We start from the raw sequence: 23,604 nt of genomic DNA, 5'->3' as shown, positions 1-23,604 counted from the left end.
CAGTCGTGTAAATCTGTCACATTCATTATAACATTTTAAAAACCTTCCTTCAATTTTAAACAAAACTCAAAACTTCTTTTGTCACAACTTTGCTAGCTCCTCCACTTGAAGCATCACACATTTTTACAGCTAACATAAATTTTAATCCTTTTGTATCACCATCTATTTGAGAAAATACATCAAAACTAGTAAATTAGCAAATAGATTGCTCTATTTATGATTGGTTGATCATATCTACAGTCACAAAACCAAGAGAGAAGTTCTAAAAATGGCTTTACATTTGTAAATATTCTGCATTGGATTTAGCACAGTAATTAACTAATCCCAAATTTTAAATAGCAATGCCTTTTGACAGAATTTGCACTTGTATTGCTGATGCTTACATTCGTTTCATTCTATTAATGTAATACTATGTGTTTCCTTCAGGGCAGTGTCTGTCTCCTCTATGTCAGAGTTCAAGCGTTTGATGGACATTTCTCCTTTTCTTCCTGAAAAGACTCTGCCTTCCTCAAGCAGCAAGGAGGATATAACACCTCCCTTATCTCCTGATGATCTGAAGTACATTGAGGAATTCAATAAAACTTGGGATTACAGCACTACCAGAAGTCATGGTGGAACTGTAGAAAGACCTGCCGATACCTGGGCAGAGAGGAATAATTCAGTTTCAGACCCATTCCAAACATCTCCATGGTACCTCACCACCAGTGTTACTATGACAACAAATACCATGACCAGCCCTGAGCACTGCTGGAAACAGCCACTAAGGAGTCATGTTGTTACAGAAAAAATGGGAGTTAAGGTCTTTCATAGTCCACCAGTTGTCCGTAGGTTTGATAATTCAGTAGTAGCTAGCAATGAAGGGAAAAGCCAGCCAGAACCAGACTTTTTGTTTCCTATGACCAAAGCTAAGGGAAATGTGGGTGAGACAAAAGGTGCCTCTTCAGAAGTCTTTGGGCGATGGTCTTCTGACCTCTCCAAACACCATAATAATTTCCTGGAAAGTGGTCTTCGTCCCATTGAACATCCTATTTGCACTACTCTAGGTTTTGCCTCCTCCTTGCACAACCTGGAGATGTCCAAAAACATGAGTGATGACATGAAGGAGGTAGCTTATTCTGTCAGAAATGCAATACGTTCAAACTCAACAGAGCTTCAGTTCAAAGACACAGCTTGTCAGACTAATGGGTTGAGAAGTATGGGGACACAGACCACTCAAACTATCAGTGTGGGCTTGCAGACAGAAACTTTGCGTAGTATCACCAGCAGTCCGCACAAGTGTCTGACACCAAAAGGGGGTTCTACGCCTGTGTCATCACCATCAAGAAATTTAAGAAGCAGACAGGTGACTCCTATTATTGAAAAAGTTCAAGCCAAATTTGAACGCACATGTTGCTCTCCCAAATATGGTTCACCAAAATTACAGAAGAAAGCCTTCTCCAAATCAGATCAGCCAAATAACCGACCATTACCAAGCACACCTCAGAAAGGGTTCAGTGAATCTGCTTGGGCCAGATCAACCACTACAAGGGAGAGTCCAGTTCATACTACTATCAATGATGGCCTCTCCAGTTTATTCAATATCATTGATCATACCCCTGTGGTTCACGACACCCTCCAAAAGTGCTCCAGGTCCAGCAGCCGATCAAGGTCAGCAGAACCCAGGTCAGAACAGGGGCCTATGCAAGACATGTGCACAAATATCCGTGGTAGGTCACCCAGTCCTCTCCGTTTTGGCACAGAGCTACAGAAGGACGAAGGAGGTGAAATAACAAGTATCAGGCAGGACTTATCAGCTTCTCCGGGATACACTCTTACAGAAAATGCTGCCAGAATTCTCAACAAGAAACTTACGGAGCATGCCTTAAAGGAGGAAAAAAGGCTAGCTTCACACAGCCCTCCCAGTCTTAGCAATGAGAACAGCACAGGAGAAACAATCAAAGTTGAACTAGGGTCCATTGAGGTAAAAAGTTTTATCTTTCTATAGTAAACATTTTCAGATGATTAATCGTATTTGTGAAGGTTGATTAAAATAAAGATGTGCAAACTTTTTTAAGCAAAAGGGAATTAACTGTATGATGTATGTTCTTTTGAGACTGCGGATTTTGGGAGAGCTTTACTACAGCTCTTTCCTATCCTCCACATGCGCTTTGAGGGACATGACATTAGTATATAATAGAGATAAGCAGCAAGAGGTTATGCTGGAGTCCTAAAATGAATACATGTGTTTGATGGATCAAGCCACGTGATGACCATATATGATGATGTTTCATTGTTCTATATTTGAAAGATAACACAGCAATTTAATTTAAAATGTTGATTGACTTGTGTTTCATACAGGAATGTCATTACATTAATTTTTAATATATGTCCATATAATCTTAAGCATGTTTAATCACCAAAAGTAAGTTCTGCTGAATTCAATGACAGGTAGTAAGTATGTTTTAGGAATTAGAGATTGCATATATACAAATGACACTCATAGCCACACAGTCTGGACAATTCACTATAACATCCATGCATGATTTCTCAAAAACAAGCCAGCTTTCAAATCTAAAGCCTCCTGGCCCTCCCATCTGGTGTCCTGCTTGGATGTCTGCAAAAGGTAGTAGGCTGAGACTTAATTCAGCTTAAACAGAACTGAATGTGGTGTCATCAGAAAGTTGAAAATAAGTTTGTATTCTTTGATTGATTAGCATTTGTTAAACTTTGATCATTCAAAACAGTAACTTACAAGAACTGCCGCGGATGATCTAGGGAAGTGTAGAGAGAGGAAACCCAAGTGGCTTATGTTTCATCTCCCAACACTTCTAGATCTCATCCAAAGAGACATGCTCAGCAGAATGTGCATCTCTCTGCAGGGGATCCCCCCCCCCTTCAAATGAGGATATGAACAGGGGGAAGAGAAGCTGCTCCCTTTGAATATCTAAAGTGCCTTGCAGAGTAACATGAAATATTCTACTGGATTATATATTTTACAACTTGTTGATGGAAGGGTATGACCCTTCTGCATGATAGACAAAGGAGGAATAGTCACAGTAGATTTCAGAATCCTAAAACGTGGAGAATTGAGGGAAGGAGATTGTGTTATGCTGTGATAGACAGAGTAGTTCTTATTTTATTTTATTCATCTAAAATATTTATTGACCGCCTCTCTGAGTAGAAATAAATCAGTAATACAAAAACTTAAAATACAAAATAATTTTTGCAAAACACCACCAGTGCTGTATGAACCAGCGATGCAAAAACCCCACCCAGCCCAAACTATAACAACAGTTTGTCCATTACAAGGAGCTGCACAGCAATTAAAACAGCAACTACTACTAGAACATATAATTCATGTATAGGCCACCTGAAACAAATAGATCTTTAGAGCTTTTCTAAAGGACTGGAGTGTGGTCAGTCTCTGAAGGTTCAAGAGCTGTGGGGCCACCACAGAAATGCCCCTCAGAATAATTTTTATTTCATAGCCAACCCACAAGGGTAATTAGTGCTAGGAAGTATATGTAATTACAGTATTATTTCCTAGAACTAACTTGCCCACAAATTCTCTTCCTGGATGGAGGAACCTTTCAGCAGGACCTTTTGTTTGGTCTTAGATGACTTAGGGAAGCATACACTGTATAAAATGCATCCTAAAATTGTCTGTCTTAAAATGCATTTTTCCACTATGTCTTTGAGCCCCTAGGTATTCCACATTCTCCATAGATATCCTGATCCCTTGCTGAATTGCTCTTTAGGCTGCTCTAGATGTAATAAAGTACATCTGCACCATCATGTGTGAAAACTGTGCGAGGGTTGGGATACTGATTACATGTATTTGAAAGCAGGGTAAGCACAGCAGACATGTGATGTTAACCTATGGTTGTACATTTTCCCCCATGTTAAAATTATGCATAAAGATGATTAGGAAAGTATTTTGCTGATCCACAATCGCCTTACAGATAGGAATAGGCTTGGATATGGGTTCAATTCCAACTCACTTGGGGACATTTAATAAAAACTCATGTTACTCTTGAACAAGTGTAATATTTCCATTTACATAAATGTAAGGGCACAATCAAACTTGTATTTGCACTGGGCTGGGGAGAGTTGGAGAGTTCCACTGGCAGAAGCCCCTCATGCCGACTGAGCCATGGTGACACTGGGACCCTACCAGCTCAGCTGGGACAGCCAGCTTGATGGACGGAAAGCTAGCAGAAGGCTTAAAAATGGAGCATTCCAGGGGTGTGGCGGAGGAGGAGCCGGGGGGAACTTCTGCGGCATCCAACTTCCCTTTGGAGTGCTCCTGCAGGTCCCAATCCAGGCAATATTTCTGCTGGACAATAGGCCAGTGGAGTAAAATTGTTTCAGTTACAGTCAATGGGGAGTGCTTACTCCCCAGTAGGAGTGTTCGCGGGAGCCAGCTTTTACCTTCTGCCCCCTGCTCTCCTGACTGAGCCAATGCTCAGCCGGCCTGGTGGATCTTGAATGGCAAGTGGATGCTGTGGAACTTCCTTCTGGCTTTTCCTCCACCAGCCCTCCTCGTACCGCCTCTGCATGACATGGATTGCTCTGCCCATTCCTTATAAAAAAACAGGAAGCATCAATGTGCTGTTTAAACAGATCTTCATTATAATGACAATTTGAAAACAGTTGTTGTGACCTTAAGATTGCAATCCTCTACATATTACCTGGGAGTAAGCCCATTGAACTTAATGAAACTTACTTCTGAATAACCATATATAGGATTTCACTATAATTTTCAACACTTGTCACTGAAGTTAACCTTAACGACACAAATTTTATCACCTCTTGAGAATTCAAAAGTGGTAGCACGATAGTAAATATATTCCATGAGCAACATTTATTCCAAATGTTCACAAATAGAGGAAAGAAGCATTGCCAGTTGTATAGTGTGTTGCTATTCTTGTTATATCACCTGTAAGTGGATCTTTTCATCCTGGCAGTTATTTCACATGAACTGATTTTGATTACTTGGATATTGTTTGAATTCATTTCCATAGCTCCACAAAAGGACACGAGTCTCTTTGAGGGTGCTTCCAGACACAGGCTTAATACTGTAAATGGGTTGTTGAGATATTGCAAATGGGATGTTAGCAACACGTTTTTAAAAACTTATTGGATTTTTCTCAGAAATGGTAAATCCAAATTAAATGTGTGTGGGGGGGGGATACCGGCTAGCATTTTTATGACTGACATAGATGCTTTAAAAAATCTTGAGTGCATGAAGGGAACCAATCCCATAATAAACATCCATCTAGAGGCACCCTGAGTTCAATGGGGCTAACTACCAGGTATGTATAGGACTGCAGCCCAGATATTCCAAATACTCCACAAATATATGGGATGGTAAAGGTTGAAAAGCTTAACTTCAAAGGAGGGACCTTCAAAATGTTGTAAATGATAAAGAGTTTATGGAATGATCAGTTATCACAAATCAGCTTAGGAAGTTATTTTGCTATGGCTTCTATTCAAATTACCTCATCTAGATGCATTTTTGCTCACGTTTGGTGGCTGTGCTGCACCTAAAGTGGCATACCATGCAAAGCAAAGTATCATGTCAGTATTGCTACTTTCTTAATTCTGGCAGTGGGGATTCTTCACTTATCTGTTCCAAATCAGCCAATCTGGTCACACTGAAAGAAGAATTTCTTTCTGCTCTCCTGGCATGATGTATTACTGATTTTGAATATCCTCATGGAATACCAGTTAGAAACATGTTGCTAATTCCTTTGTGCTTCTTACAGTTATTTGTTTTCTTCAGATTTTCCAGTTAGGATACTTTCTGCCATTCTTGCTAAAAATACTTGTTTGTATATGCATGCATATGTGTATTGTGTATACACATTAAATACACATTAGTGATTGTTTGATATATATATATATATATTTAATCTGTCCCTGGGAAATGTATGTTGTTTGTATCTACAAGATGCAATTTTGAGACTGCCTGCTATGTCCCTTTTCCCTGTCCGCCCTTCTATCTGACTAGCAAGTCATGACATCTGTATACACCAACTTCCTTCTGGTCATGCAAAAAGCAAAATGTTTGTTTTTTCTTGAGCTGGCAAGAACTGTGCATGCATCAGCTATCACTGTTATTCAAGAAGCTGGGAAAGAGAACAGCTTGTGAAGAAAGTCCAACAGGACACATTATTTGGCAAGAAAACTAGCTGTTGTATTGTGGCATCCTTCATATTCTGTTCTTAATTACATGATTCTTGCTGCATATTGCACTCTCTGCTGACAACTATGCCAAGAGCTATAATAGATGGCATCAGAATGCTTCCTTTGCTTTTCCTTTTTCACTCCTTCCCAAACAGAACTAAGAGGCAAAGATAACATAGCAAATTCATATCTGCTAGATGTGATTTGTCACCCAATCTTTCCTGGCCTTTTTTTTAAACAAAAAAATATAGAAGCTTTTTCATTTGATATCAGTTATTCTGACTTTGGCATACATTTGGACCAAATGGAATACATTCTTACCAATCAGATATAGTATTTAATGCCATACCCTCATAAAAGGCATTGCTAAAATTTGGGGGTGTCATCCATTTCTTTCTCAATGTGATGTTAGCTGTTTATTGTCTTTTTCACATAACATCTCCAGTTAGGGCTGTGACACAATGCTAGCAGTAAAATATGGAGAGCTCTTCAATGCTGACTACAAATCTCTGGTTTAAATATTTTTCCAACCTACTTCCTCTCTTTTTTCCCCTCTGTCTGTGTCCAGAACCAAACTGTCTTACTAACTGCCCCCTGGGGACCCTAACACTGCCTGCCTCACTGCTGTAAGTCCTTTCTACCTTTGTTTCAAAAAATCTTTACTTTTAAAAAATTACTTTTACTTAGCTAAGAAGTGTAAATTGAAGAAACAGCTTTCCTTGTGATTGGCATGGGTTCCAAATAGAACACATAGCTTCCGAGTCCTTTATAGCACTGTCTTATAAAATATTTCCCAGTGAACGTGATTCATTTCATAGAGACACTCACAAATCATTTAAACCAACATGTTTCCTCTTAACCAGGTCCAGTCTATGGAACTGATTTGAACCAAATTGGTTTAAATGCAAAATTGCTAGCTCTAGAGTTCTGCCCACAATATACACATTGAAGTTTTGAAGGGATGTTTTTTAGTCTTTTGTCATTCTGTAGTTTCCCATAATTTCTTGCAGCTGCTAACATATTTTTTCCAGTTTCTAGATCAATGGGGCAGAGCCAGATCCCTTTGTTCACTTACCATTATAAGAATAATGCTTTAGATACAGCAGTTTGCAACTTAAGCTAATCCACAGGACCAGATCAGTAAAAGCTCAGAAGGCTGAAAGTAAAATGGCAAGACTCAACATTTCTACATACCTAGTTACAAGACTAAGGGTGCATTCATAAATATGAGATTCGCCATTACAGCATGATAGCCCAGTCTTTGCATGGTGATGCATCCTTTTCATTGTAGGTGGAAAGGAAATGGGAAGTAAGCTGCACAGGATGAGATTCTTGCCTAATCCATCCTATAGCTGTGTTCAAACATAGTTTGAAAGATGGCGCTCCTGGGGAAGCACACTCATTATGTGTTCAAAACGTACAAACGTCTCTGCAGGCTCAAGCACATGGAAAACCCATTCTTTTGTGTTTGCAGCAAAAGCCAGTTATGCACAGCATTGATTGGCTAGAAGTGATGATGTCATGAGTTTCCCCTCCCAGAATTTTCATCTGTTTTAAAATGGATTCTGCTTTCTTTTATAAAAACAAATATGAGAAAGGGAGGAGAGATGGATTGAATACCAGTACAATCCTAAATGTTTTTAAATCCCGTAGAGTTCAGTGGGAGTTCCACTCTAGTAACGGTGTTTAGCACTGCAGCCTAAAATTATGCATACAGCACTTAAGTATATGGTAAGAATAAGAGAGATTACTGAATGAGCTCAAACCACTTGACATGTCTGTCAAATGCAATGCGCATGTGGGGAAAAGGAAGGCGTCCCCTGCAGAATGAAAAACTAGTGAGCCCTGTTTTATTTATATGTGCTATGAAGCATTTAATTGTTTCTCAAAATCCAGGCTAAATCATTCAGTGCTTTATGGAAGAAGTAGAAGAAACTGAGGGAAATGTTAAAATCTTGTTGCTTGTTTACATTGTTTGGATCAAGTAACAACAGCAAAAGAAGTTTGATTCTCCTGTGCATGGAAAAGCTGATCTCAGATGGGTAGCTAGCTCCACCTAGCAGTTGAAGGCAGAAGAGTGCTAAAGAGTTGGTTTTTTTTACAAGGACTTCCTGCTCTGCACAGCTCCTTATTTCAGTTTCTCTTCTGCCTTCCACCAAGAACGGTTGATCTCTGCATTCAGGCCTGTATAGTTTGGTTTTCTTTCCCTACGTGTGTTTTGTTTAAAACAAAAAAAGGGCTTGTCATTTCACGTTCCCCCCCTGCCACTTCAGCTGCGAGACCACTGCCTTCTTCGTTGGACTCTGCCCCCCCAGCCTCGTTTCTCAGGTGTGTCTGTGCCTGCCTACTGGCAACCACCCAACCAGCCTCCTCCTCTCATGGTGTGAGTGGGGACACCTCGCAGCAGGCTCCCCAGGACGCCAAGTGCCTGCCACCCCCTCCTCCATCCTCTCACCCGGGGAAGGCCTCAGCCGGATGCTCCAGCCCCCGGGGAAGTGTATTCAGCCCCCCCCAGCTCGTCAGCACCTGGCCCAGATATTATCATAGCCCTTAGCCCCCATATGATCCGCAGCGTGGTTTGCGCCCATGGGGAAGAAAATACATAAATCGGAGCACCCACCAAAGAAACCTAAGTCACTTCAGCCTCACACTACAATGGAAGTCATGCCACTGCCATTATCCAACCAGGCCCTAGAGCCTATAGGTTCTATTGAATCCCTGGCGAAGGCAGCCATAGCCTGCCCCTCTTCCAGCAGGCATGAGGTGGCTGAGGCATGTACTGTCACGGGCAGGGTGGCTCCATAACAACTGGCACCTAAGGTAGGTGAACCAGTCACGACAGGCAACAGACTGGTGATGCACAGGGGGCTGCACCAAAGAAGGATCATAGCAACATGTGCAGGTCACAGAAGGACCTGGAATCCCTATCTGAGGAGGAAGGCACCCAATTCCAGCCCACTCTAGAGGCAATTTTTTCTTCATCGTCTTCTCCTGAGGAGTTTGAAGGCTTCCTCGAGACAGGTACATCTCACCAAGTGTTACAGGAGAAGAGGGGTGAAACATCCTTGGTTTCACTCTCTTCACATCAGGAACTCCAAGTTCAGTGGGTGGTGCACAACCCATACTGTTCTCATGCTCAACCTCTACAGAAGCCTTTCCCAACCAGTGTGCCTCCAGATGTTGCACCACAACTCCCATCAGCCTCAGCCAGCATTGCCAATGGTCAGGAAGATGGAAGATGGGAAAGGCTGCTCTACAGTTTCAGTTATCACCGCACATGCTACAACAATTTTTATTATTTGATTTATATCCCGCCCTTTCTCCCAGCAGGAGCCCAGGGCAGCAATTAAAGGAACAGCTGAGAGATTCTCTCCTAATGGACCTAGCCAGAGATCTTTCCACATCAGCAGCTGAGGCTCGACACCCCACACAGGACACACCAGCCACAGCACCCACTCCACCACCTTCAAGAGCGCAAGTGGTGCAGGGCCTCACTACACTCCGCTCTTCTTCAAACATGCCCCAACCACCGGGCAGGGCATCACCGGACCCTTATGCTGCCTCACAGGACAGGCATCCTCAACTTGAGGAGGCAATGGTGGACCCAGACAATGAGCTGATTGTCCTTGATGAGGAAGAACGGAGTAGAGATTCAGAGTCAAAGGAAGCAGTGACCAATAGAATTTTTCAGGAGGCTCATTTCCTTCCACTCCTGTGAAAGGCAATGGAAGCTCTGAACCTAAATTCTCTGGAAGATCCTCCAGCTCCCTCAGCATCTAGAATTTCGGCTGTGTGTCCAGACCTGAAACCTAAGTCAAGGGTGCAAAAACTTCCATCACTGTTGCCTAAAGTGATCAAGTCCGAATTTGATGCCCACTGCAGTTCAAGAAATCAGTTGTAACTGCCAACAAATACTACACATTGGAACAACACATCATGGACCAACTCAAGGTTCCTCTGGTCGATGCCCCCATAGTCAATTTACTAAATCCGTCCTTGAACCCGAAAGACTTGGATGCCCACCTCAAGGATCCATCAGAGCCCAAGCTGGATCTAGGCCTTAGGAGGATTCATGTGGCCAGTGCGCTCTCCATCAGAGCAGCAGCAGCCTCCTCGGTCTTCGCTAGAGCATCCCTGCTGTGGCTAGAGGACCCATTGGACAGCCTGCAGCAGGATCCAGCTCAAATCCGGAAGTCTCTTCTGAAAATCTCGAGCGCAGTGACCTTTATGGCAGATGCATCCATGGACGCCATGCAGTTTTTGGCAAGGTTATTAGCAGCGAGTGTTTTCACTCAAAGGACTCTATGGTTATGCCATTGGGAGGCCGATACTGCAGCCCGCTGTAATCTCTCATCTGAGCCCTATGTGGGTGGCAAACTATTTGGCAATGATGCCCTAGCTGGGGTTTTGGAGGAAAAGAAGAATGCTATGCCTTCTGCCAAAAAATGAGACGACAAAAGATTCTTCCGTAAACCTTTCCATCCTTATTTGCCCTCCCAGTCCTTTTGAGGCTCCAGGGCATTCAGAATAGCAAAGGAGTCCAGTACCAGCCATCCTTTCTGGAATAGGCAATGTACCCAGTATAAAAGCCAACAACCTTTCTCCAATAGATCGGGTTTTGGATCCCAGTCTTGGGGGAATAAGCATCAATTCTGATGCCAGGGTCCCTCAGGTGGGAGGATGCCTTCAATACTTTGCCCACTGCTGGAGGGACACGTCTTTGGACCAATGGGTACTGCACACCCTCAGGTACAGGCTGAGGCTGGAATTCACCTCCCTCCCTCCAACCAAGTTTATCCCCTCCCCCCTCTCAACGTCTCCAGACAAGCGGGAAAGGACTCTTCAAGTGATTGCCCACATTCTGCAGATTGCGGCAATAGAGCCCATTCTAACAGGCAAGAGGTTTTCAGGAATCTACTCAGTATTCTTCACTATTGCAAAAAAGACGGCTCTTTCAGGGCGGTACTCCATTTGAAGAACTTAAATCAGTTCATAAAATACCGCAGGTTCCACATGGAAACTTTACTGTCCATCAAGGAGGCATTGAGAAAGGGAGACTTCCTGTCATCTATCAATCTGAAGGAGGCCTATCTGCATGTCCCTGTTTTTCCGCCTCACAGACTTTACCTCTGGTTTGCATTAGGGAAGGACCATTTTTGGCGTCTGCCCCCAGAGTATTCACAAAGATTGTGGTTGTTGTGGTGGCAAACCTCAGGATGCAGGGGGTCCATGTCTTTCCTTACCTGGATGACTTTCTACTCTGGTCTCTGTCCCTCCACAAGGCTTGGGAAGATCTGCACATCACCCTAGCATGCCTCAAGGATCACAGCTTCCTTGTCAACCAAACCAAGCACCAGCTTTGTCAAGGCCACGGCATAATACATTTGGGGGTCACCATAGACTCGCAGCAGGGACTCATAATGTTAGCTCAAGACAGAGTAGACAAAAATAATTACAGCTGTCACACAGCTCCTATCTTTGCCTTCGGAGGATCTTATGCATCTGGCAGGTATCTTGGGGTTGATGGTCTCAACCTATCAGACTAAACCATGGACACGTCACCACTCTCAACCACTCCATTGGGTGCCACTGCCTTTTCAAAGTGACATTGTGGCCAGCCGTCACTGGAAGGTAGCACTTTCACCAGTGGTCCTTTGCTCCCTGCTATGGTGGACGCACAAACCCAATCTACTAAGGGGAGTGCCATTCCAGGATCCTCCAAGGACCCTGATCACCTCAGATGCCAGCCTGACAGGCTGGGGAGCCATTTGTGATGGCCAGATGATACAAGGGACTTGGTCACCACAGGAGTCAGTACTTCCAATCAATCTGGAGCTTCATGCAATTCGGCTAGCCCTGGGGCATTTCACGGAAATCAAACAGTTGGGGGCGGTGCTGGTCAGGACAGACAATGTATCGGCCAAATCACATTTGAATAATCAGGGAGGCACAACTACAGAAGGAAGCTGCCCTGCTGTTCCAGGGGGCAGAAACACACATGGACTCGATCCTTGCAGAATACCTCAAGGGGGAGGACAACTGCCAAGCGGACAGAAGGTACCTCATGGAGAATGGAAGCTTCACCCGTTGGCCTTTCAGGAAATAGTGAGACGCTTCGGCAGAGTTGAGGTGCACCTATTTGCCACACACCTCAAGGTGAAAAGATTTTTCTCCACATACGTGACACCAGAGGAGGAAGGCATAGATGCTCTGGCGTCCCAGTGGCCCCAAGGACAACTTTACGCTTTCCCACCTCTTCCGATCATTCCCAGGGTACTTCAAAAGATCCAAGCCGAAAGGGCAAGAGTTCTACTGATAGTTCCTTGATGACCAAGGATACCCTGGTTCCCGGAACTCGTCGATCTGTCGATTGATCCTCCGTTGCAAACTCCCCTCAGGGAAGACCTATTGTTGCAGGGACAGCTTCTTCCCCAGACCCAGGATGGCCGGCGCTTCATGTCTGGAGATTGAGAGGTGATGTCTCTTAAAATGAGGCATTCCAGCTCAAGTGGTGGAAACTACAATGGCCTCAAGACGCCCATCCATAATTCGGAGGCCGAAGTCTGTGAGGATCGGTGGGACTTGGAGCGCTGGAGGTGGCATTGTTGGAAGGCTTCTGGCAAGAGACTCAGGCAGCAGCAGTAGGGAGCCGTGCTCAGACTGGAGACAAAACCAGCTGCACAAAGTGCGGAGCGTGGAACTTGACGGGCTGCCGGAGCCTGCCGAGTGCTCAGAGTCACCCTTCTGCCTCTCGGGAGCTGTCGCCCCCGCTAACACCACCTCCTCTTCCTCGGCAGTACCCATGGTGCCGCATTCCTCCCCTGGCAGCCCTGCGTCCTCCCCCAGCCGCAGCCTCATCCTCATCAGCTCCCACAACATGCCACTGGTGGGCGTCAGGACTCAAGCTGTGGGAGCTGGCGCCACCAAAAAGACCATGGAGATGCCACCGCCTTCAGTTTGAACAGACTTCAGGGAATTGTGACATTGAGATGCAAAACACTGCAGGAAAAAGGATGGATGTCTTTTTAAGACAAGGTCTTCAACTCTTGAGTTCCTTCCTGGACATTTTTTTTCTTAATAATGTTATTTGTTATTTAGTTTGATTTTTGTAAATTGTATTGCTTTCATTGATGTATTTTATACTTGTGTTCATTTTTCTTTGTAAGCCGCCTTGAGGGCCTTTGGCCAAAAGGCGGGGAATAAATAAATTTAATAATAAGGATGATGATTAGAATATATGAGACTACATGGAAGGCCTTCTTGACGTGGTCACAAAAGAAGGGTTTAATTTCAAGGAAAGCAGGAATAAACAACATTCTCTGCTTCCTACAGGATGGCTTGTCCTTGGGTCATAGGCCAAATACTCTGACACCAGGCTTCAGCCCTTTCGGCGGTTCTGTCTACATCTCTGGAGAAACCGCTGGGATCTCATCCGTTACTCAGGCGTTTTCTATGTTGGGCAATGGCATCGGCACCGCCTATGATCCATTGTTACCCAACTTGGAATCTACACAAGGTGTTAATAGCCCTACAAAAGCCCCCTTTTGAACTCCTAAGTCAAATTTCCCTACGCCTCCTATCCTTTAAGGTCTTGTTCCTTGTGGCCATTACTTTGGCCTAGAGAGTGTATGAGTTGAATGCTCTGTCTGTTAACAAGAATTTCTGTGTGTTTCATAAAGATAGAGTAGTCCTATGTACTGTCCCTTCTTTTCGTCCTAAAGTACTGTCTACCTTCCACTGTCAGCAAGAGCTGGTACTTCCTTCTTTTTGTCCTAATCCCATTCACCCCACAGAGAAAGCGTGGCATTCACTGGATGTGTGAAAACCCTGAAAGTGTATATCTCTAAAACAAAACATCTCAGTCAGACTATTAGTCTCCTTCCACCCAACGTCTTTAAGGAAGAAAGTGTCTTCGTCCATGCTTGCTAGGTGGATCGAGGCACGTATCACACTGGCCTGAGCCTCTCTAAAGTTAGCCCAGCTGGCCAGGATAGTGGCTCACTCAATTAGGGTAGCAGCCACATTGGCAGCATTCTCACACCACACATCTATCACAGAGTTTTGTGGAGCAGCTACATGGGCCGCACCTAACATGTTTATTAAACACTACAAGATTAACACATATGCATCAGCAGAGGCAGCTTTTGGGAGGAGAGTGTTACAGCACGATCTCCCAGATCACTAGTGTAATCAGCCCAGCGATGTTCCCACCCTACATGGGTCAGCTTTGATATGCCCATCTGAGATCAGCTTTTCCATGCACAGGAGAAAAGACATTTGGTCTTACCGTATAACGGTTTTTTCTGTGCATGTCAAAAGCTGATCTCAGGGCCACTCCCTAGGACAGCTGGGTTGCCATCACTGTCTTTTTCGTCTTAGGCCTACAGCAGAGAGCGTATGAGTGCTGTTGTCTCCTGTTTTGTGTCGATGGTTCCTATTATTTCTCTTTGTTCTTTCCTCCTGTTGGTTGGCTTGTTATTAAAAACTGAAATAAGGAGCTGCGCAGAGCAGGAAGTCCTTGTAAAAAAAACTCTTTAGCACTCTTCTGCCTTCAACCACTAGGTGGAGCTAGCTACCCATCTGAGATCAGCTTTTGACACGCACAGAGAAAACCGTTTTACAGTGAGACCAAATGTCTTTTTATTCATTTTGTGATGATTCCATACAATGAGAAATTTTTGCTTCTCCCTTTCAAAAATAACTTTTTGATCTTGTCCTTTTAAGTATATTTCTTCACCATAGGTCTATAAAGAAGGATAAGAACATTTTATTCTATCACCCATAAGAAAGAAAACAATCAGCCAGAATAGTAATTATGCAATGCACTGTGCAGATCAGATTTTACACAGCAGACATGTTTACCACATGTATGTTGTGTGATTCTCAGTGAACTCTGTAAAAGTGTGGAATGTGTCCTTAAGCATGCAGTGAACATACCAAGGAGCCACACTCAGTCCTGGTTTCCCTGGTACGTGTCCTCATATATTTACAGATATATGCCTTTCCTTCAGAGGTGATATTCACCAGGAAGCACACACCATATATATGCTGTATAAAAGTTTGAATCAGCCCTCGGCAAGAAATGCGCTTATCCATGTAGTAATGACATTGTAAATCCTGCAGAAAGAATCGTATATTAACTGCATAAATCAGTGCCTTCATTCACATCAAATACTAAGCCAAACTACAACTTAGTGCTAATAAGCAAACATGCAGGCAACCAAGAAGGAAATTGTGACTGTTTGCTTCTCCACAGTTGTTTTGCTGCTGTGCTGAGTTAAGCCATGGTTTAGCTTAGCATGTCATCCGGACCTGGGCTTGTGGTTTAGCTGTTCCAGACAAACCATGACCTATAAATTGGAGGACAAACCCTGGTTACCGCCTGTGATTTGTCTGGAGAGAGAGCTAAACCATGAGCCTAGGTTCAGACAACATGCTAAGTCAAACCACAGCTTTGCTCTGTGCAGCACAGCAGCAAATCAACTGTGGAGGAGCAAAGCGGTTGTAATCTCCACTCCGGGAGCCTGCACCATGTGCTTGCTCATACTAAGCCATAGTTTGGCTTAGCATTATGTGCAAACTGGGCCAGTACTGTGCATTTCTGGTAAACTGGTTGCACTGAAGCATCGAGTTTATCCTGTATCCTGTTAGAGACACTCTAAGCAGCAGACTTTAACATAACTGTGTATAGCAAAACAAAAACAAAAACCTACCAATCCTTTATCTATTGAAAGGAGATGTGATTGGTGTACACTATATGCTGGAGTGCAGGGGGAAATGTGAGCCGAATTCTGCCTTTCTATTAAAGCTGTGATAGAAGGTTGATTGAAATAGAAGAATGGTCATTGAAAAAATAAATAAATCTGGCCATGTGTTTAGCAAGAACAAGTCAGGGTAACCAAAATGAATTGAGTTGCACATTTAATTAAATCTAGAAAAATATAGTCTCAGTCCACTTTTCACTATGGTAGGTGCTGGGAATTTCTGCAGTGGATGTTTTAACAATGTGGAGGTTTAAATTTCCCTATGAGTGTGGATGAATTCTTCACATTATTATTGGATGTTTCTTTATAGCTTTCCAGTACAAAAAATTCTAGGTCTCAGTTTAACAGGATCTTGAGGGGTAACAGTTTATCTCTATTTCTATTGCTAAAGAGATATAGCACTTGTTAGAGGCCTGAGTTTTCAACTTAAACATTGCTCTACAAAACATAGACTACATATATATCAGATGTTAACAGTCTTTTTCAGGTAGCTATCAATAAAGCGTTCTTCTGGCCCTTGCCTTTCTCAAGTGAAGGGGGCTTGCTCTTTAGGGTAGCTTGAAGACAATGCCATTAATGCAACCTCTCTACATTCCATAACATTCATGTTTTGTGCATCCTGCCCATGTCTCTTTCTGTCTCTTCTCTATTGTCTGAAGCTACTGTCCTGTGCATAATAACCTGAGAATAAGTCCCACTGAATTCCATGGGACTTACTTCTGAGTAAACATGGTAAGGATTGTTGTGCAAGATACCTCTGTATCAGTTTTGTCTCTTCATACCATGTTAACAGGCTTGTTGCTGCCTTTGCTCCATATTTATGGCATGGTATAGTAAATCCATCACTCCATTTAGTTTGTGCCTTTGGATCTTATTCCATAACTCTTCCTATGTGGTATATAACTCTCCACTTTGTATACTACTAGTGTACATTTTGGTTTTATTTTAGTACAGCTTACATATCACTCTTTCACCTACATAGTGATTTACAGTGTGGACATTTTTTTCTATGTGTTTATCATCTTAGCACTTCTTTGCTTTTAGATTTTTAAAGGTACACAGTGAAAAGCTGAGAGGTTTATGATTATGTGGTTTGGCAACTTTGCACTTCTCTACTTAAGTACAGAAAAAACTGTATGCAAAATTGTCCATTCTGTGGAAAAGTCTGTCATTGTTAGCAGTCATTATCAGTACCTAGAATATAAATAAACTGTCAGTGTGAAACATCACAGTTAAATGCAAGCAGGCCTACATCGTGTGCTAATACAAAATGCTATTAAAATTTAATTCCATTAAGTTTAATTTTCCAGTCTTCAATTTTTCTTTAGTATTCCTGTGTTGCAGATTGATTTGGGCTGTCACCAAGGCTGAACAGGGTCATGAAGAAAAACTGAAGCAGTATGTAATCATGTAGCAGATTTCTAAAAATGGCATCCTTTTCTGTCACCAGTATGATCTCTGTGTGCAGTTACAAAAAAGAGAGAGAGAACACTCCATTTAGCAACTGTGGGGCTGGAGACTGGGGGATGATTTTGACTTTTCACTTCAAGGTTTTTAAAAAACATATCTATAGCTGGCACCAGCTGGAGCTGCTTGCAGAGAGTAAATTGGCTGTTTTACTGCTGTCATTTTAATGACAGTGGCCAATTTAGGTCTGTTTTAAGTCAGTAGTGTTGCTTAATGATCTTGTTGCTCTTTGGTTCAAATTATTTTTAAATTCAGGATTTATTTTCAAGATGATAATATCTGAACAAGCCTGACCAGTTGTCAGTTCACTAGCAAATACAACATCTGTCATCATTGAAAATGTCTTGCAGATACACTTCATACAATGGAACTGCCTGTCATCAAGTATTTTAGTTATGCCTGCAATAGTATTCATAAATATGAGCATATTTAAATAGTATAATTCTCCTGGATTAAGATGCAGATTATTTGGGCCAAACTGGATGTGACAACAAGAGATCTGTGTGTAGAATCAGGCTGCTTCCACATCTCTATGAAGTTGATGGGAAGGTGCAGTTTGAAAGGCAGCGAAAGCAGACAAGATGGGGTATTTAAAATGGAAATGGACTGCCTTCAAGTCAATCCCGACTTATGGCTACCCTATGAATAGGGTTTCCATGGTAAGCAGTATTCAGAGGGGGTTTACCATTGCCTCCCTCTGAGGCTAGTCCTCCCCAGCTGCCTAGAGTCTGCTCAGCTTGCCACAACTGCACAAGCCAGCCCCTTCCTTGTTCGCAACTGCCAGCTGGGGGGCAACTGGGCTCCTTGGGACTATGCAGCTTGCCCACGGCTGCACAGGTGGCAGGGCACGTAACCCCTGAGCCACTCCCTGTGGGGGTGACCTTTAGCTGGCCCTTTACACCCAGGAGACACAAGTGGGGATTTGAACTCAGACTCTGGACTCCCAGCCAGGCTCTCCTACCCACTGTCCTATACCAGCTGTGGGGGTATTTAAACCTTCCCCTATTTACTCCAACTTCTTCCCACGTGTACTTTTTTAAAAAGTTACCTTTCTCCTGGCGGGACCAGAAGTAAACCTCACTGAGATAAAACTGGTATTTTTAAAAAAATGGGTTTGGGTGGAAAATTGTGTATGAAGGATTTCATATTCCATGCTGCACTTTAAATTCCCCCCAGCCCTGTATTATAGGGAATTGGCAGGATTCTCTTTGCGTCATGCTGCTGTCTCCTCTAGTTGCACTCTATCAATTTGCACTCTATCAATCCCTTTCTTCCAAAATCCTAGCATGTGAATGTTTGTTTGATAAACCAGCTCATTTAAACTGTTCACCTCATTTTTTCATATTTCACATCATTGGTCACAGGAAAAGTCAAGGATTTAAGAGATGTCTACAAAAATGAGTTTGCTGCTGCTTTGCCACATTGCATATGTTTACGTTTAGCTTTAGATTTCTTTCATTGTGCAATATATGAATTGGTAATTTTGTTCCTCTCCATTTTTTCACAACAAAGGAACTACCTTGTTCTGCACTTGCTCCATCCTTAGAATCCTGCTTCTCCCGACCAGAGAGACCAGCGAATCGGCGCCCACCTTCCCGATGGGCCTCCCCCTCCTGCACTGCCTCACTGTCCCAGTTAACTGAGGAAGAATATGGAAGCAAGCGATTGCTGTTGGAGAATCCAAACCAGTGATGCAAGTCCACATGAATTATTACAGAATAATTCACTGTCTTTTGCATTGTAGCATCATTACCATGGCCAGTCTCGATCAGCGAAGAGAGCTCAAGTTGCAGCGGTTAAAGGATGTTCTGTAATGCAGCTGCTTTGTGTACAACCTGAGAAACAGAGATGTTTCTAGAATAAAACATAACGTGCCTGTAATAACTTATTTTTTTCATAGCTCAGAAAACTATTTTTACCTCCATCTTTTCTACACACAGTATATTATCTAAAAGGATCTAAAAGATATGCAGATAATGATAAGGTTTTAAATAAAACATAAATTGTGTTTCAAGGGAATTTGAATGTGTTGTCTCTCTCTCTCTCTCTCTCTCTCTTTGACTACTGACTGCCTTCTGTTACAGTTGCACTGTTAAGGTTTGGGTTTTGTTCTGTTTTTGTTTAAATTTAGAATCTTAAGTTAATTCAGTTGGTTATCAGTTTGAAAAAGAAAATTCATAGAGATGCTTTAGCATGTCTGAAGCGGTACATTTTAAGTGGTGAAAAAGCCATTCAACTAGTTGACTAGAGTTGTCTTAAATGAACTAGAGGGGAATACAGGGAATATGAAATGTTTAGAAAGGGTGAGGAGAGCCTCAGACAGTCTTAATGAAGGGAACTGTACAATCCACACACACACCAAGATTTGCATGTCATTAGGTTCCTAGCACTTTAATGCATGCACATACTGCTACTGTACTCTCACTGTCACATCAATGTCTCAATTTCTTTCACTGTTAGATTGTTGTGAATGTATCTGTACTGTACTTTTAATGTTGGTATTCTTGCATTGATTGTACAAAAAGGATTTTTAAAACAGTTCAACTGACTATGTACAGTGTTTATTGAAAACTTCCCTTGTTTGGGGGAAAGCACTGAGAACTCTGGGCATACTAAACTGTAACTGGTCTTGTTTTAAGAGTCTGTTTGAGACTATGTGGTGTGGAAATAAATTCCTCAGTATTTACAAAAATGCTGGAGTTTGTTTGAAGTTTGTTGTTCCTAAACTTGTGCCCCCTCCCACTCTGTTGCATGACGAGGAACGTTACACAGAAACATAGGAAGCTGCCATAAACTGAGTCAGACCATTGGTCCATCTAACTCAACATTGTCTACCATGACTGGCAGCGGTTCTCCAGGGTTTCAGGCAGGAGTCTCTCCCAGACCTACCTGGATATGCCAAGGATTGAACCTGGGAGCATCTGCATGCAAGGCAGATGCTCTGCCCCTGAGCTACAGCCTCTCCCCATGAGCAGAGCTTGGACGTAATTCGTTACAAGCAACAAATTGTAACGGGGCGAGTGAGATGGGGTGGAGTGGAGAAAACAATTGTTTAAAAAAAAGGATGGTGGTGGTGAAGGGAAAACGGAGCCAGAGGGCAAGAAAATGGATAAAGGAGAAGGAGGCAGCAGCAGAATAGAGATAAAGAACTGTGGCAGTGAAAGATGACAACGGGTGTGTGTGCATGCGTGCACTTGGCACACAAAGTGACCTCCACCACCCTCTCTGGCTACTGTGCTTCATTTGCAGTATTTTAACTTTTTTGCATCTCAGGGAAAATGTTTGCTTGGGTGAGTGTCCCTTAGCTGGTGGCAGGGCAGGGTCCGGGAGGTGGTTAAGTGAGAGAGATTATGCTGGCTGGAGGGGGGATTGCACTTGGTTTGACATGCAGGGATCTGAGTAGTGGCCTGTGCCTCCATCCCCACCTTCCTTACCAGTGGAGAGACCACCATTACTATCTTATGGATAAAAAGAATTATTCTACTACCTCTGTATGTGTGTGTTTATTTTTAATGTTGTTTTAGGCTAGATGAGCAGCAGCCAAGACCAGCAACTTGTAGGCATTTTTTTAAAAAGGTAACTGAAATGTAATTGTAGTGATTACTTCTGAGAAAAAGCAAAGCAATCAATTACTTTCAGAGCAATTGTAACTGTAACAGTAATTACTACTTTTTGGGCCATGTAATTGTAACTGTAATTTCTTACTTTTTAAAAGTAAAAATCTTCCAAGCTCTGCCCATGAGTTGGCAAACTTCCTTAAGAAGGTAGCAGAATTGGATCCATATGAACAAATGGATGTGTACCAAAATAGCTGAATATGTAGAATATGCATAACTATGTCAGGAGCATTCTTTGTTGTGCCAAATATATATATATAGTTCATTAGAATGACAGTTTCTTTTTTCATATTTTATTTGATGTATACTACGTATTTGATTATGAGCATATGATGTACCATCTATCAAAACAGAAAAAAATAAAAGCTAGGTTTAAAGCGAGCATGCATAATTCCCCCCATTCTTCATATGCATTGTAATAAAGTGAGCAGAGTAAGTAAATTCCGCAGAGAATTTTGATAACTTTAGCACATACCAGCACCTGCAGACATGTCAGCCTTTTCCTCTTTTTACCAGTATCTTATGCTCTGATACTATTTCTGAGCAATCAGGGCAACAAACTCCTGGATTACTAGTGCTGTGTGATCTTGAGCCATTTTTAACTATGCCTTGTGCTGCATTTCCACAGGTCTCATCAGATTTCTGTGCACTTACAAATGGCCTCCTGAGCATCTGCCTCAGCCCCAAAGAAGATGATCTATATCAGGTGTGAGTAACCTTGGTCCTAATGTTGCTGAACTAGATGGCCAAATATTCCCCACACCTGTTCTACATTATGCATCCAGTCAACAGTAAGAAATTTCCAAGTAGTATCTCAATGTGTACTGGAAAACTTTGTTATGAGAAATGTCTCATAGATTTAGATAAATGGGAAAGTACTGCTTTTATTAGATGCTTCCAGTGATTTCAAATCCAAGTCTGAATGGATCAGGTTGATTCGGTTTATGAATTTTAGTAGTAATTTGATAAATCCCTCAGATGAGAATGATAAACAAGCATATTGCCTAGTGCAGTCCTATTGACAGTAAAAACACTTACCTGAATAAGTGTTTATTCTTACTTTATGATTACTGGGCAATCATATTAAAGACAACAAAAGACGAGTAGCACTGTGACTAATGACAAAGCCGAAAGGAAGCCCACAGGCTGATGTGCACAGATGCAAAAGGAGAGTCCAGAGTTGTACAAAACACACAATAGGAATATGGAATGTGACAAGCATGAACCAGGGAAAGTTAGAAATTGTCAAGAAAGAAATGGAACATATCAACATTACTTGGTGTGAGTGAATTAAAATGGACGGAATGGGACATTTTCAATCAGGCAATTACAAAATATTTTATGCAGGAAATGAGAAATTAAGAAGAAAGGGTTGCTTTAATAGTGAGGTGACATAGCAAAAGCAATTAGGAGCTATAACACAAGGTGTGAACAAGTTATATCAGTGAGATTAAACAGGAAACCTATTAACATAACCATCATCCAAGTCTATGCTCCAATGGTAAACGCAGAAGAAGAGGAACTGGAGATATTTTACGCAGAAGTACAGGAAGAAATTGATCACACACCAAAACAAGATGTGCTGATAATCATAGGGAACTGGAATGCAAAAATAGGGAACAGAGAATAACTGTGAAGCCAATAATTTATTTCTTGCAAACACATTTTTTGAGCAACCGAAAAGACGACTGTACACGTGGACATCACCAAATGGTCAATACAGGAATCAAATTGATTATATAATTGGTAGCAGAAGATGGAGAAGTTCCATACCTTCTGCGACAACAAGACCAGGAGCAGACTGCGGTACAGATCATGAACTGGTCATATCGAAAATCAGAGTAAAGCTAAAGAAGAACAACAAAGCAATCATAACGCCAAATTACAATTTAAATAACATCCCAGAAGAATATAAAGATCAAATAAGGAACAGATTTGAGGCTTTAAAATTAGTTGACAGAGAACCAGGAGAACTATGGAGTGAAGTCAGAGACATTATCAGGGAAGAATGCAAAAAGAATACCTCTAGTTAAAAAGAGAAAAAGACCTCAATGGACGACTGACAAAACTCTTAAAATGGTTAAAGAGAGAAGGAAAGCAAAAGCAAAAGGAGATAGAAACACAGTTAGAACCCTAAATACAACAATACAGCAACTAGTACATAGGGACAAAGAGAACTATTACAATAGTTACTGTATAGAAATAGAAGAGGACAACAAAATGGGAAGAACAAGAGCCCTGTTCCAAAAGATTAGAGAAATGAAAGGGAAATTTAAACCACGAGTAGGGATGTTGAATAATCAAGAGGGGAACACACTGACTGGCCGAGATGAAATAAAAGAAAGATGGAAGCAATACACTGAAGAACTCTATAAAAGAGATGCCAGGATGACAGATTCATTCATGGAAGAACTGTATGATGAAGAACCAGAAATTTTAGAATGTGAGGTGAAAGCTGCTCTTAAAATACTTGGAAGAAACAAATCACCAGGAACAAATGGCATACCAATAAAGTTGCTACAAGCTACTGCAACTGAATCTGTCCAAACTTTCACAAAATTTTGTCAACCAATGTGGAAAACTAAACA

The 23,604-nt window shown here is 42.2% G+C and overlaps 1 protein-coding gene across 13 annotated transcripts in view; it reads left to right on the top strand.

The window, feature by feature from the left end:
* Nucleotides 1–20,059, top strand: part of MTCL1 (microtubule crosslinking factor 1) — a 182,311-nt gene extending 162,252 nt beyond the window's left edge. For 10 of the 13 annotated variants that reach the window (XM_061595627.1, XM_061595642.1, XM_061595565.1 and 7 more), the window contains 2 exons: nt 427–1,960; nt 18,912–20,059. In XM_061595627.1, coding sequence (XP_061451611.1) covers nt 427–1,960; nt 18,912–19,091 — 1,714 coding nt within the window. In that variant the 3' untranslated portion in view covers nt 19,092–20,059. Of the gene's footprint in view, nt 1–426; nt 1,961–6,736; nt 6,788–18,911 lie in introns of those variants that run through there. The other 3 variants (XM_061595651.1, XM_061595603.1, XM_061595594.1) reach the window with 1 other exon arrangement.
* The last annotated feature ends 3,545 nt before the right edge of the window (nt 20,060–23,604 follow it).

This window comes from Rhineura floridana, chromosome 1, assembly GCF_030035675.1.
Source record: "Rhineura floridana isolate rRhiFlo1 chromosome 1, rRhiFlo1.hap2, whole genome shotgun sequence".
Lineage (NCBI taxonomy): Eukaryota > Metazoa > Chordata > Lepidosauria > Squamata > Rhineuridae > Rhineura > Rhineura floridana.
The sequence above is the reverse complement of the archived record's forward strand: the minus strand, read 5'-3'. Positions and strand labels throughout refer to the sequence as shown.